Source organism: Cannabis sativa, chromosome X (assembly GCF_029168945.1).
Source record: "Cannabis sativa cultivar Pink pepper isolate KNU-18-1 chromosome X, ASM2916894v1, whole genome shotgun sequence".
In the NCBI taxonomy this organism is placed as follows: domain Eukaryota; kingdom Viridiplantae; phylum Streptophyta; class Magnoliopsida; order Rosales; family Cannabaceae; genus Cannabis; species Cannabis sativa.
In genome coordinates, this window is record NC_083610.1 from 42,556,950 (window position 1) to 42,571,840 (window position 14,891).

Consider the following 14,891-nt stretch of genomic DNA (forward strand, 5'->3'; position numbering starts at 1 on the left):
TATAAAAAAAAAAATCTCTATTTATGCTATAGGCTTATAGCCCTGTCCTACCCTGAAATATCACTGATCAGTGATCACACCCAAACAAAAAACAACCAAAACTGAAAGAAGAAAGGCATACAATAACAATTAATTACTGTGTACAATAATAAATACGATTCTGAACCACTCTGCATTTCGGTACTACCAGACAACAACCAAAAGTAAATAATAAATATACAAAATAGAGTGAAATTCAAGCTACATGAAGTAAAAAATCCTCACCCACACGCCACCCAAATAAATAAACAACCCTATTCAGAAAAAAGAATAATATGACAGACTATACAATAAAAATCAGCAATTCCAATCTTTCATCATAGCTCAACACCACATTCTAATTCTATGACCACATGTAAATATTATTAGTCTTTTCAATTATTCTCACAACGCCTTTTTTTTTTAGGTGGACTTATATTTCTAACTCTCAAACGAATTGAATGGTGGGTAATACTAGTTTTGGTAAATAAAGTGCTCATGATAGACAACTAAACACGTTCAATCAACAACAGCAACAGCATCTATCTATGCCCACTTACAAATATATACTATAGATAGTAATGAAATATACATACATATGGTTTTTGAAAGCTAAGCAATAATATACAATGAATTCGACTGGGAGATTGCTTTCCTAATACAGTTTGGGAAGACATAACTTAGTAGTATGTACTATACTCATACCGTATATTTCCCGTGTCGAAACGCCTCTATATTTTTCACTTCACTTCCCTTGGTTTTTTACTATTACATATAACCTCTATAATTATGTGGAAAAACTAAAAAAGAAAATGATAATTAGGAAAGCAAATCCTCATCTGAGTGTTGTTTAAAAATGAGCCGATGGGAGTGTGTTTTGTGTACGGTGTTTTTAAGTGCGATTTACTTCTGAATTTTCCTGAGATGAATATCAGGATTGGGATTTAAAACTTACACAAAAAGGAATGAAAAGAAAATTAAGTGAAAGATGAATGAGATTACCTGAACTTCTATGAGGAGATTTTCAAGCTCAGCTCTTACATCGGAGAACGAAGGACGGTCACATGGAGTTTCATCCCAACATCTCTGCATTAGTTCTAACAGTTTTGGGTGTGCATCACTAGGAAGCTCGGGACGCATACCCTGAAATTAAAATGTCCATAATTACTTGAGACAAAAAAAAACAAAAAACAGTATCTAATCAGTTGGTTTTTACTAACAACCTGTGTTTTGTTTTAAGCTTCTTTCCATATTATTTAGAAAAAAAAAATTAATCTAGTGCTTCTCCCAAAATCTTAAGTTTTCACATTATTATCGCACTTAGAAATTTTGGGTTTCATATAAGAAGTTCAACTGAAACTAAAGCTACATTGCAGTGTAGAATTAAAACATTGAGTTCCTATACAATTTGTATGAAGTTTGAAGCCTTCTATATACCACAAAAGTCTTTTCTTCCCTTACTGAATCTCTAATCCATGTGATATTTCATTTGATTTTTTTAATTTGCTTTCTAAGAAGCTAAAAGGTAAAGCTTTACAAGATCTTAAAACAATAAATACATGGGTTAAATTTGTAAGCCTTTGGCACATCTTCATACAATTCCTTGAAGAAAACATATGACTACATGACCAAGATAAAGAATAACTGTTTCAACATAAATATTTAGAACAGAATAAAGCTATATACCAAAATAAAACTATAAACAGAAACTGTTTTACATAATCAAGAAACAATGAGATAGTGGAGTTAATTGCAAATTGAAAAAATGAGAGACCAACTACAACATCATACCTGTCTCACTCCTAGTGCAGCTTGTAAAGGAGTCATGGATTCATATGGAATCTGCAAAATTTAAATTTCAAGATACATATTTTCAAAATAACTTCCATATCCTTGTCACTGCAGAATTTCAGAAAGAGGCAAGCGAAAATATAACAATCTTAGATCCCTGTTAACTTTAGGACAAACCTTAGCTGTCACAAGCTCCCAGAGTACAATTGAAAAACTGAATACATCAGCTTTCTGGTCATATGGTTGATGGTTTATAACCTTGTGAACAGAAAAGAAAGAATAAGAAATTGAAATAACATTGTAACAAGTAAATTCATACAGTGGCTTTCTCCTATTGAAAAAATTAATTAACGTAGCAAAAATAGGCAAAAGATAATGGAAGCATGGAATTAAGAGTCTAGCATAAATATTTTTCTGATTTTTTCTTCTTTTAATTTTGAGGCAAACAAATATTAGCAACTTCATTAAACAAGGTGTATATTATTAGTGTTACAATACAAATCAAACAGAAGTTCGAAACCAGCATGCCTGAATTTTCAAAAACTTGGTTGCTGGCATGTCAGCATTTTAAAAAACAAAAGAAATTTAATATTCTTCCATCTTGAATTTACAAAAATCAATTTGGAGAACAATTAAAACACTGGATTTATTTAATGATATCTACAAAATTTCTGATTAAGCTGGATATTTTTCAATTACTAGTAAGCTGATTGAGATTTTTATTATTATTATAAAAACCAACCATCATGCCTACCCCTCCTATTATTTCCCCTATTTTCCACTGTCATCCATCTGGATATCAATAGATAGAATCAGACCTCAGGTGCCATCCATCTGTATGTTCCAGTTTCAGCTGTCATTACTCCCCCTTGACTCTGGAACCGAGCAACACCAAAATCTGCCACCTTAACAACCTGAAGAGAAGAAGCAAGGAAACAAATTGAACTTTTAACTAAAAATATAACAAGTGAAGAGTAAAATCTAAACTTATATTAAAGTTAGTCTAACTAAGCTGATAAATCTATAGGTAAACAAATATATTCCCATATTTAACAAATCATTATCTATAACCTCATCATGTGCTGTGGAAAATTATTTAAAACTAAGCAACCAGCGATACTGAAAACCTCTATCTATGTAAGAGATGGAAGTTCCAGTGTGTTTTATACATGATCATAAAAGAGATCACTGATACCTAAGCTCCAAATAAAACTAATGTTAAGACATAATTTAGAGCGGTTTAAGTCCTTTTTATATCTTGTAATTGCTTTTTGTGTTAAAAAATTGTACTTGGGAAAATAAAAGCATTGAACTACAATTAAATTAAATTAATGAATTCTCACATTGTCAGTATCCATAAGCAAATTAGCAGTCTTCAGATCCCGGTGGATTATGTCATTTTGATGCAGGTATTCCATTCCTCTGCAGACATCAATTGCAAACTTCAGCAATTGTGGGAGCTTCACGACATTACGATTCTTGTGCAAATAGTCATACAGACTTCCTCCAGGCATAAATTCTGTGAGCAAGCACAGCAGCCAAAAATTGAAAGTTTTCTAATCAATTTAATCAAATGATAGAAGATGCACAAAACAATAAGCAAACCTATGTGAGTCAGATGAATTCCAGTATGTGGACCAAATAGTCACACGGCTTAAATATGAACATTTGCTGACTCCAAAAAATGAGAGCATATACTATGAAAAGACATTAAGACACAGGTAGAATAAGAATCAAAGAACCCAGAAAAGCTACTCAATATTAGAACTCCTACGCTTCTCTTTCCACTCATTTTCATTAAGGGGGAAAAAAAGCTGCTTGGCTGGCCCCTCAGCCTAATAGCAAGCTAGGAATAAATTTGCACACCTCATCACATTGGTTCTATTAGGCATAAGCATATACTCTTGATTGTAAGATTTTTCACTCTACAAAGACAATGCTACAAAGAGAAACAAAGGATGACAATATTTTTCAGATTAAATTGCAAAGGCTAAACCTCAACCAATCAGAAAACTACATACCTGTCACTATGCACAAATTGGGAAACTTTGTACATGCACCAATAAAACGAACAACATTTCTATGGTGAACCTCCCTATAATAAAAAATAAATAAATAAATAAAAATACAGATCCCATGAAATAATATCAATATTTAAGACAGACAGGATATAAATAACAGCAAATTAATTTGGACTAGCTACAGGAGTATAAACAAGATTTGAGCAGGCAGGGATACTTAGTAGTATGAAAACCAAAAAATTATTGTCATTCAAGAGAACGGAAAGGGTAAGGGGAACAACTTTGGAATCAGCATTTGTGTAGTTTGTGTAGGATCGACAAATCTAAAAAAAAAAAAAAAGGTTAAAAATTTGTCAGGTAGGGAGAACTTTTTTTTAAGGGATTTCATTGGTTTGGTAGGCGTCTTGTCTATTCATGTTGAATCCAAAAGTACTGTCTGATTCAAATTTTCAATAAACATAGTCCATCTTGCCAAAGCAACTGATTTTCAAGCTTACCAAAACACGATCCCAAGGTACTGTTGGAAGTGAATATATAAACTCTAGAGTTGAAGAAAATGTTGGCTTATATCTTTCTTGTAGTTTCCATGGCCCAGCTAGTATTTTGAACTATTACTATATGTTTTTCTTGAACCAATTATTTACAGTTAAAAAAAAAAACTATTTCATTTATATAAGAAACTGCAAAATAATTTACCTTAGAATTGCGACTTCCTGGGCAAACTCATCCTCTTGAGCACAATTCAAATGCTCAGATCGGAGAATCTTAACTGCAACATCTTCACCAAAATAAACTCCACGATACCTTGTGACAGCCAATTGCAAAAAGTCGAGCAACAAAACACAGCAACATGCAACTGAAATAAGTGATGAGAAGAACTGAAACCAAACTTACAGGTCTCCACAAGATCCAGATGCAATTCTCTCTCCTATTTTCAGTAATCTTCTATCTATTTCCCAGTCTCCAAGTTTGGAGGGTGTCGCCAGGGGTTTCTCTGTAGCCGAATGACAATGTGAAGATTTAGACCATGATCCCTATATTAGATGAAGAGAACATGGAATTAACACCCAAAGACTTTATTAAGACACCCCAAAATTTTATTGAAAATTAACATAATATATATATTTCTTAACTTATGCTTACTGTTTTTTTATTGCTTTTCATTTTTTTTTAACTTCCTTTACATATTCTAAAAGACCTACAAATATAAATAAAATATATTTTAAATATTTAGACATAACATTTTTAAAAAAAAAAATGAAGAAAATTTGTTCAAGTAATTTTTTTTAAAATCATTATATATTATTCTTATAAAATACGAAGACAAGATTAAAAAAAATGAAAATACACACACACAATAAAAATTCCTTGCGAAAAAGTGTTAAAAATAAATTTATTTGATTTTTTTTAGTGTATACATATTCTTGGGTTGCAAATATCCTCCTCCAAAAATAACATTATTCTTAACAACAAAAAGAACATAGCCTTGGAAAGAAAACAGTATGGTGGCGTTTGGGTGGAAGGAATGAAATGGAATGGAAACAATTTTTATTCTATTTCTTTGTTTGGTTTTATTTTAAAGTATTGGAATGTCATTCTTACTCTAGCTATGTTTTCATTTCTTCTAACCAAACACCACCTAATGGGGTGTTTGTTATGTGAGTTTTGAGTTAGAGAGAGTAGACTTGGAGGGAGTAGACTTGGAGGGAATATGAAACTCATATGTTTGAGGGAATTAACATTACCATCATTTTAATTAAAAAAGTAAGACCAACTTGGAAACACAACACCCTTGTCATTCAAATTTAATTTAAATTTTACATTCCCATTCCAATCAAGTCTAAACCTCATACCAAACGTGTTTAAAGCAAAAACTTTTATAGAAGATTTAAACAAAAAAAAAATGGAAAGAACAAGTCTTTACAATCTATAGTATACATTTGCTGCCATTTCAAAAGAATAATAAAGTACATATTTGCTGCCAAATTAAAAACAACAACCTAAAGTACATAAGGTATTAGTCGTAACTATGAAAAATATATACTTTTAAGAGACTTAAAATAAAATTCAAAATGAGTGTGAGAAAAAAAAAGAATCAAATGAAGAAAAACACTCATTTTATGTTCTTTGTATTTATTTGGTTACTAATGTAGTTTAAAAGTTTTAACTAATGACACATTTTCCTGTTTGAATAACCTTTCCCCATTTCATAATTGTGTAGGGGTGATTTGATAACACCCATCAAAGTTCACTATGAATCTTTGGGTACCCCTTTCTCTTTGCTCTTCTCAAACCGGTACAGAAATTGGTGCCTTTTGTTTACCACAATAAATGAAAGAAAAAGGAAATAGCCTTTCTTTTTTTAGTCATCTTATAGTAGAGGATTTCTATACTAAAAAAATTTAGTCTGTCAAATTTTGATAAAATACAGGATTCCCCTACAATAATTTCCTTATCTACTGAACAATTACAAGCAGAAACTAGGAAACGGAATGCAAAAACAAGTAATATCCAATGTATGATGTATGATGTGTGATGTAAAATATATATTTATCAGAGGAAAATTCTAAGATAGATAAGGGCATTATAACTGGATTTAATATGTTTAATACCACAATACAAGGTGCAGTATAGGGGCAATAAGATTTTGAGATGCAATGAACTTTGGAAGAGCTAAAAATAAACTATAAACCATTCCACAACCATGAAATGACATCCAACAGGATTGAGAGATAGTTTACCTCATTTTTGGCAATTGCCTTTTCCATAGCTTCATATAGACCATCTGTATCCTGACCACAACATTGCAAAGTAAGCAACACTTGGACTCAGCACAGATCCCTGTCATGAAAGAAATATAATAAAAATGCTCCTTAATATAACATAAGATTACTGCCCTCAGATAAACCGCAGTTTGCTTACTATTTTCAATTGTGTAACATACTACAGACCAGCATGACATTTTTTGTTATGATTGCAAATTTTCATTATCTAGAGCCCCAACTTGAAAAATGCAATAACTAGAAGAAGCCTAACACGTCCCTTCTTATGTAATACAGATTGCCAGAAGCACAAAATTAATACTGAATAAAAAGTGTTGATCACACAATAACATAGTTAACAAAAGACACTGCTGTAATATCTTAAGTTCGAAAAATGTACAACAGCAGCACAACTGAAGGAGAAGGCTTGTCTAGTAGCTCCTAAAGCAAGTATTTATTTAGTGCAATCATCAACTGAAAGGAGCAATAACATGTAAATAATCTCAGTGTAGATTATCCTAAAAATATAAAGTCAAGTAGTACCTCAACAAGCCATCCATCCACCACAAACACGTCCAAGGAGAAGCCATCGGTTGTTGAGAACACATGTGCTTCACGAATGTTGAGTCCTATATTAGAAAGTAAAGTAGAGAGCTAGAGAAAAATGAAAGTCTATTAGAAATCAAATTTTCTTTGGCACATATTTATATATAAACAAATTTTATAATAGTCATAAAACATTAAGTTCAAATCTTTGTTTGGGTAGAAGTTCATGTAAAGTAAATGATTCTTAAGTTGCCCTTGCATCCAAAATATTTGTGTTCATGGCACTGTGTTTAAAATAATGTTAGGACATCACTATAAACAATATTACAAGGATTATAACAATGTTATGCGATTTAAGAAAAGATCCACACAGTTTTTTGTGTGCACAACTACTAGGGGCTTCATTCAACACTAAAGATGACAAATTAGTGTTTTTAAGTAAAAGACAACTCCAAAGTATGATCCACATTAAGAACAAAGAAAACTCTGAAATAGGATCAATGCTCTAGATTCTTTTCCTAATTTTCTAGGAGTTCCAAAATTGAGTTCAACATTTTTTTATTTTCTATTTTGAGGAGGAAAATCAAGTTCAATTTAATCTAAGGAAAATAAACAAACACTAAAGTCTGAAACCCAGACCAAAATCATTTGAATGTAGGTGAATAGGAGACCGAGTTCTTGGAAAAAGTAGTCAGTTGAAAGAAAGTAAGAAGAAACCAGTTGTAAAATTCACACACTACAAACTTAAAACACAAACTCTTTGGTAAACACACACTACTTTTTTGAAGTGTACCTGGCTAAGAAGCTTAGGCCTGTCAACGGTGCAGAATATTACTTCATGGATATAAATAGGAAAACTTTCTTGCCTGCATTATACATTGCGAACTGGTCAACTTATCTTCTGCATCGATTGTGAAGATAAGAGCAATGTCTCAATAATACAGCCAAAGGTCACTTTTATATGCATACATAATTAAAATCTTGAAATACTTGTTCTGGAAATGAGTAAACAAGGAAAGGCAAGAATCTCCCTAAATCACATGTGGGTTCTTGAAAATGAGAAGAAGAGATCTTAGAAATTTAGGGTTTTATAGTCATATCAGCACAGCTGTAGAAGTACACTACATATAAACTACCACAGTAAAAGCCTATTACCAACAACTAAAAAGCATGGACACCTATCCCCTAAAGAAATACTACCGTTGCTAACATTAATTACAACTTAAACCATATGAATTCACTGCATCTTTACTTAAAAAAACAAAACATGTCTACTTAACTTCAAAAAATAATATCTCCCAATTGGATGAATTTTCTATAAACAACAGTTAACCAAAAAGTTCAAAATAACATTTTTTTAAAAAAAAAAAAAAGTTAAAAATAACATGAATCATTCAAGAAATATTTACATTAACATTTCTTCTGGTTTCTTCAAGAGGGATGAAGCTGATAGTGTGCCAATTGATTTATTCCATAAGTTTTGGTTGTCAGAAACAAAAATATTCACATCTAGTTTATTTGTAACTGCAAACTGGAACATTTTTATAAATATGTACCAGACACTTGCGTTTGAAAAAAATAAGAAAAATCAATTCACACAGTGACGAAACTGTGAAATAAGATCTATTGCTATATTTATGTCAGATATAAATTATAATGACACAATTGACATTCATCCAAGTTTTTTACCATTTCAACCCAAACTGCATCAAGGAAATGAACACCAATTTGTTCATACTATCATTCAAAATAAAAAAGAGAACCCACATGAAATGCAGATAAAAATGCTAAAACTACCTTCTGGAAAGCATCTTCTTTGCACATTGTTCCTCCGTGTCCTTGGAATTCTTCTCTCCAACATCCAAATTTAGGTCCTCGAGCTTGGAGCAAGGTTCAAAGTCACTTGTGTGGTTCCTTGTTCTAGTTTCAGAAACAATACATAAATAAAGGCATCAAGAAGCAATAATACTGACAAGGGTAGAACTCTTTCCGTGAGTTATAGCCAATAGCTGGCATCTTAGGCTGTACACATGGATTATATCTTATCTTTTTTTAATTATATGTATACAATGTGTTGGTTCTTATCCAAACAAAACAAATAATCTTTCCCAATCCTCAGACAAACAACACTTGCTGAAATCCTAACAAAAGAAAGGAAAAAAAAAAGTAAAGGAAACATGGATGAAAAGAAGGCCAGGCCATGTGAATACCTCTTATGTGACAGAGCTTCTATATTAGCTCCATTAATTGATTGTCCTGGGGTTGTAAGTATACTTGGAAGGTCTTGATTGCCATTAACATCTGTCCTAGAAATATTCTAAAAAAGAAAAATGCCAAATAACAAGCAACAAATTAAAACAAGCATATATAATAGTGTAGAAAGTAAGAAATTTATGAAGATTTTTTTGAATAATTATTTTTTTATATTTTTACTGCAGGGAAGCTCCGAAAGCAATATGAAACACTACCATAGTGCTTTCACGGGTATAGAATCCCTAGTGAATAATAAAGTGGATCTCATGAGTTCTTAAATCTTATTGTGCCCTAAGCTCTTATTAAAAAAAACTTCCCATCCCTTGTTTGTAAAAATCTATATAGAATAGAATAACGTATATGTTTGTTGATAGGATAAAAAAAAGGTAGCTTTCATCACAGTTGATCTATGGAAAGACGTGACAAGGAAAACTTGTGTGATCTTTTAACAAACAAAGGAATGTTTAGAGCTTATGAAAATACAAAGACATCATGGAAAAAAATCTTCCTCTGACTAAAATATAATATGACCAACTTCTTCAAAAGAAACCATAGATGAACCTTTATCATAGCAGAACAGAAGCAGAGTACAAAAATGCCGCTAGGCTAAATGTCTCCCTTCATCCTGAGTTTGGACACTTACAAACGTTAATATTTTTTATGACCACATTAGCTTTCATTATATACCAGAATCTGGATTTCATAAGCAAACAAAATTAGTGGTTCTTATTTTTTTAATTACTCTTACAATTCTAAACATATAAAGGTTTGTCATTTAGAGAGTGTCATACTGTATTGTCTGACTCCATGGGACTACATATGCAGTCTAAGTTCACATAATACTCTCCTTAAGCAAAAAAATATATATACATATATATATGCGTTTTCCATATTTACTATACACAGAGTTGTTTACTTCTGAAAAATCCTATCTCCTTCATTTGGTTTTATGATAATTAAATAAAAAGTAATTCCCATCTAGTTGAACAGTATTTGCTTGATAATAATTTTTCTGGTTTTGCATCCACAAGAAGACCCTCAACATTCCTAACCATTAATTAATTATTGAATCAAGTATAAGTAATACCTCCAAGAAACGAATGTGATATACAGGCCGCTTCTCTGGGTCTTTAGCTAATGCAAGAAGCTTTTGATGTAATAAAACATCTTCCACTCTATCTATGTTAACATCAAGTCCATAACTGGTACAGAGAGAGGGGATAAAGAAAAAAGTATAAGTTTGATTCCACTAAGATAAGAACAACATGTTTTATCCAATACTGTTTGATACTTTAGAAGAAGAAAAGGTTCACTGAAAATAGCATTTCTAGACTTTGATTTTTTTACTTGGAAAAAAAAAACACATTTCTCATAGTGATCAAATAGTACAAGGGTACAAGCTCAATATTCCACCATCCATAGCTATTTTAGTGCAAATATAAATATATTGATATATTCTTGAACTAAAATGGAAGAAAAAGAATTTAATGCAATTTCGTAAAAAAAAAAAGTTTAGAAACTACTACATCTACTTCTCAGCACAAACATCTTCATAATAGAGTGTTAAATAATTAAATATCAATTTTCAATCCCTAATTTTAAAACCCCAAGTTTCTATTAAATTTAAAACGAAAAATTAATTAAGACAACAATAAAGAAGTATGACTTTACGATCAAGCAAGTGAAATAATGAAAATATATATATAAAAATAAATAAAACAGTAAATCAATAAATAAAGCTAAGCTACCGACTTAAGAAAGCAAAAGTAGCTAATTCATGAAACAAGAAGATAAGTTAATATAATTTAAAATAATATTCACAAACAATAAAATGCTTAATCAAACATTCAGAAACTAAATGCATTTATGTGCCTATATCTCTGTAAAAGCGATTTTTTTACTATCAAAACCGAGCAAAATTCAACTAAAAACCAAATAATGATTCAAAAATAGAAAGTAATCAACCAAAAATCTAATACAACTTTACCTAGCGGGCAAGCGATTGAAATGAGCATCTAACTGTTCGCGAAACTCAGGATTGGTCAAAGCTGCGCCATGACCGTTCTCCACCAAGCGATTAAACACATCGTTCCGAACATCGTAGTTACTGAAACTCCCGAAGCTTCTGGGCGGCGACGAGCTCTCCCCAACTCCTTCGGCAAAATCCATTGCTTCGCGGTCAAACAAGTTACCTAGCTTTCCATGAAAATGGAAAAAGGAGAAGAGAAAATCAAATTGTTAATAGAGAGAAAAATCGTAGTTGATCATCTTCTTCATCAGTAGTTGGAAGAGGATCTTTGACTGTGAGAAGTAGAATCTAAAGCCAGAGTTGGAGTCTTCCGTTATTTGAGAACAAAACGGAGGGTATTTTCGTCCTAAATTTAATTTTAGTAAAAGGGAAAGAATGTCAGAGTTTGGTTTTTATTTTTATTTTTTTTATTTTTTTTGGTTAGAAAAGAAAGAAAGAGATCGTGGTCCAGACTCCAGAGTCTCTAGAAGGCCCAGACACAGTATTTTTTTAAAAAAATAAAAATATTTAATTGGAGTGGATAGAGTTGGAAGATTTTGGTTTGGGGCAGATAAGTTTGCCAAAATACCCTTTGGTTTCGGGAAAATTGCAATTGAGTTTGGGATAAAGGAGAAGCTTTCTGAAAATGGTAGTAGAAAAGAAAGAAAGAGCAGGAGGAATCGAAGGACAGGTTATGTGAAATTACGAAAAAGGACCTTTGCTTTTTAGGACATGGATCATGGATCACGCTTTGTGCGTTTTTTAGGGGAAGATTTGGTTCTGATACGACGACGTATTACTACGAAAGAATGTTGGAATTTCATCACATGACCCAAAACAAAATGGGTAAAAGAACTCACTCACAATTGATTGTTCTAAAATAATGAAGAGAAGATCCAATTTACCAATAATATAGCATAATTTTACATTATTTTTTAGAATAATAAATAGTGTTATTTTAGAGCAATGAATAAAATTATTTATTAGTTTTTTTACTTTTAAATTATCTTTTATGTGTATATAATAATCTTATATATTTAAAATGAATAAAATATATAAAAAAATAGAAAAAATAATGGATAATATAATGTAAAAATTTGCTATAAAATATAAAATAATATTTTAATAATATTTTTTAATGATAGAGAAAAAAAATTATTGGGAGTGCTCTATGATAATTCAATTTTTCTTAAAAGAGTAAAAGAAAGATAATTCAATTTTGTAACTTTGATCACTCTTGAATTATCAAGAAGTATAATTTTGATCTTCAACTATATTTTCTAAATTATAAAGAGCCTTAAAAAAATACACACATAAACTGTAAATATACATGCCTATTTCTTCTCTTTTTCTTTTAAATGATTTTTTTTATTAATTTAATTTTTTAGAAATAATATTTGTTTACTTTGTATTTGACATGTCACTCAATTAAACAGATTTTATAGGAAAATTTTCATTTATATACCTAAAATACAATCTATTATTAATATTACCGTTAATTAATTTAATAGCTTTTTATTAACGCTCCATGTCATCATCCCTACCGAGAATTAAAAAAAACAATACCAGAATTGCAAACATGAAACTTGCAAAACCGTCCCATCACGCGTTGTGCTCCTCTATTATCTACGGGATCACATCATTTCAATCGCGCGTGTGTAATCGACTAACAAGGAAACCTATAAAACTATAACTCAAAGGATTCTCACCATTCAAACCATTCTAAAAAAAAACACCATTGATCAACAAAAAAGCTCGATCACCGACTCATCAACCATTTAACGTCGAACTCCTTCCTCAAAACTACAATCATATCTGCGAAATCGTTCACTGCGATTGTAAATAAATTCAAAATCGCACACATCGAAATTTTCTCAAGAAAAAAAAACTCTATTAGTGAACAAAAAAAAGCTTCAGTCGCATACATCACAACTTTGATCATTCAATTTTCAAAACCAACAAGCAATCACTCATTCTACCATTCGACATATCAACCAAACAGTGAACACAAAAATACGATCAACAATCGGAAGTTCATCAAAATTTACCTTTCGCACCATACTCAACAAAACATACATCAAATATTGCAGAATCTGTATATGCATGTAACACTCAAAGAAGTAAGAGAGTTAGCAATTTCATTAGAATGTTTTCAATTTTTGGTACAAAAATAGTATTGGGACAACAAGAATAGAGCATTATCTACATTCACATACTTGACAACTATCCCAAAAAAAATACTGTGTAAAAATAGAGATATGAGCTTGAAGTACAAATAACAATTTTGTTTATTTTGTATTACCTTATAACAAAATAAACCTACTAGTTTATTACTATATGTAGAAAATGATACATCTTCCAAAGAATCTGTCTCACTTACTCCCTAAAAATACTTTGTGTTCTTGTTAATATCCGATCTCCGACCATAGAAGTTCACATGAGATAGCAAAATGGACAGAAGAACAACAAAAGCTTTCACAAAACTAGTGTTCCCACTCCGGTAAAAATATTGTTATTAGAGAAGTAAATCATCTTACTCTAAACACGATTCTCAGGTTTATTAAAATATTTCTCTCACTCCTGTAAAAACATAAAAAACAACACAACAATATAAAAATATTATAAACTATCTTCTATACATATTCAACAAATACATTACTATACCTCAATTTATCTAAGTATACATTGTAAATCGAATTATACAATATACATTATCTAATACGATTTACACAAAAAATTAAATCGGTATAACAATATACCTTACTATATATATACACAAAATTCGAGTCAGTCTCATAATGCAAACAAACACTCAAAAAACTAACCTAATAAATAACAAACCAAATAACACTTACAATATAAATATATTCTAAACTATTACGTATACAATTTAACAAACATACACTCCTACACCTAATCTAAGTATACATCCCAAATCAGAGAACATAATATACATTAATTTATACAATATACACACATTCATTATACAAAAATATGCACAATATACATTTATTTATACAACACACATATAAACATAATATACTATATACACACGAAATGCGAAACGATTACATACTTTAAACCAAAACACAAAAACTTAAACTGGTAAACCACAAATCAAATAATAACTATTATGTATATATTTTAACAATAATACATTACAACAACTACATATAACTATACATCAATATATACAATAAACGTTAACTTATTTAAATAATACACTCAAAAAATAAAAATATATCCTAATTATATGAAAAAAGTACATATATAACATTCCTATAATATGCAAACACATTTTTCAAAAATAAAAAATAAAAAACTCAAAAGTATACAGTAACAAAATAACATTTCTATGCAGTATACTGAAATGTCTATAAAATAGGGAACCATGATTGAAATTGTGAAAAATGTGAGCAGGCACGTGAGGTTACAGATGTTGGGGAGTGTGATTGATGCGACAGCTCTGTACTCTGACATCACCTGCAACGC

At 30.7% G+C, this 14,891-nt stretch overlaps 1 protein-coding gene across 1 annotated transcript; it reads right to left on the reverse strand.

Moving 5' to 3' along the window:
- Positions 1-565: 565 nt before the first annotated feature.
- LOC115713007 (serine/threonine-protein kinase STY46) lies at positions 566-14,367 on the reverse strand. Its single transcript, XM_030641474.2, has 16 exons — positions 11,379-14,367; positions 10,479-10,593; positions 9,349-9,455; positions 8,936-9,058; positions 7,932-8,004; positions 7,136-7,246; positions 6,572-6,622; positions 4,725-4,864; positions 4,527-4,634; positions 3,831-3,904; positions 3,153-3,328; positions 2,628-2,723; positions 1,987-2,067; positions 1,810-1,860; positions 1,021-1,161; positions 566-937 (listed from the first exon to the last, which is right to left on the reverse strand). The coding sequence occupies exons 1-16, from the start codon at positions 11,558-11,560 to the stop codon at positions 911-913; spliced, it is 1,656 nt and encodes a 551-aa protein (XP_030497334.2). The 5' UTR covers positions 11,561-14,367; the 3' UTR covers positions 566-910.
- Positions 14,368-14,891: the final 524 nt, after the last annotated feature.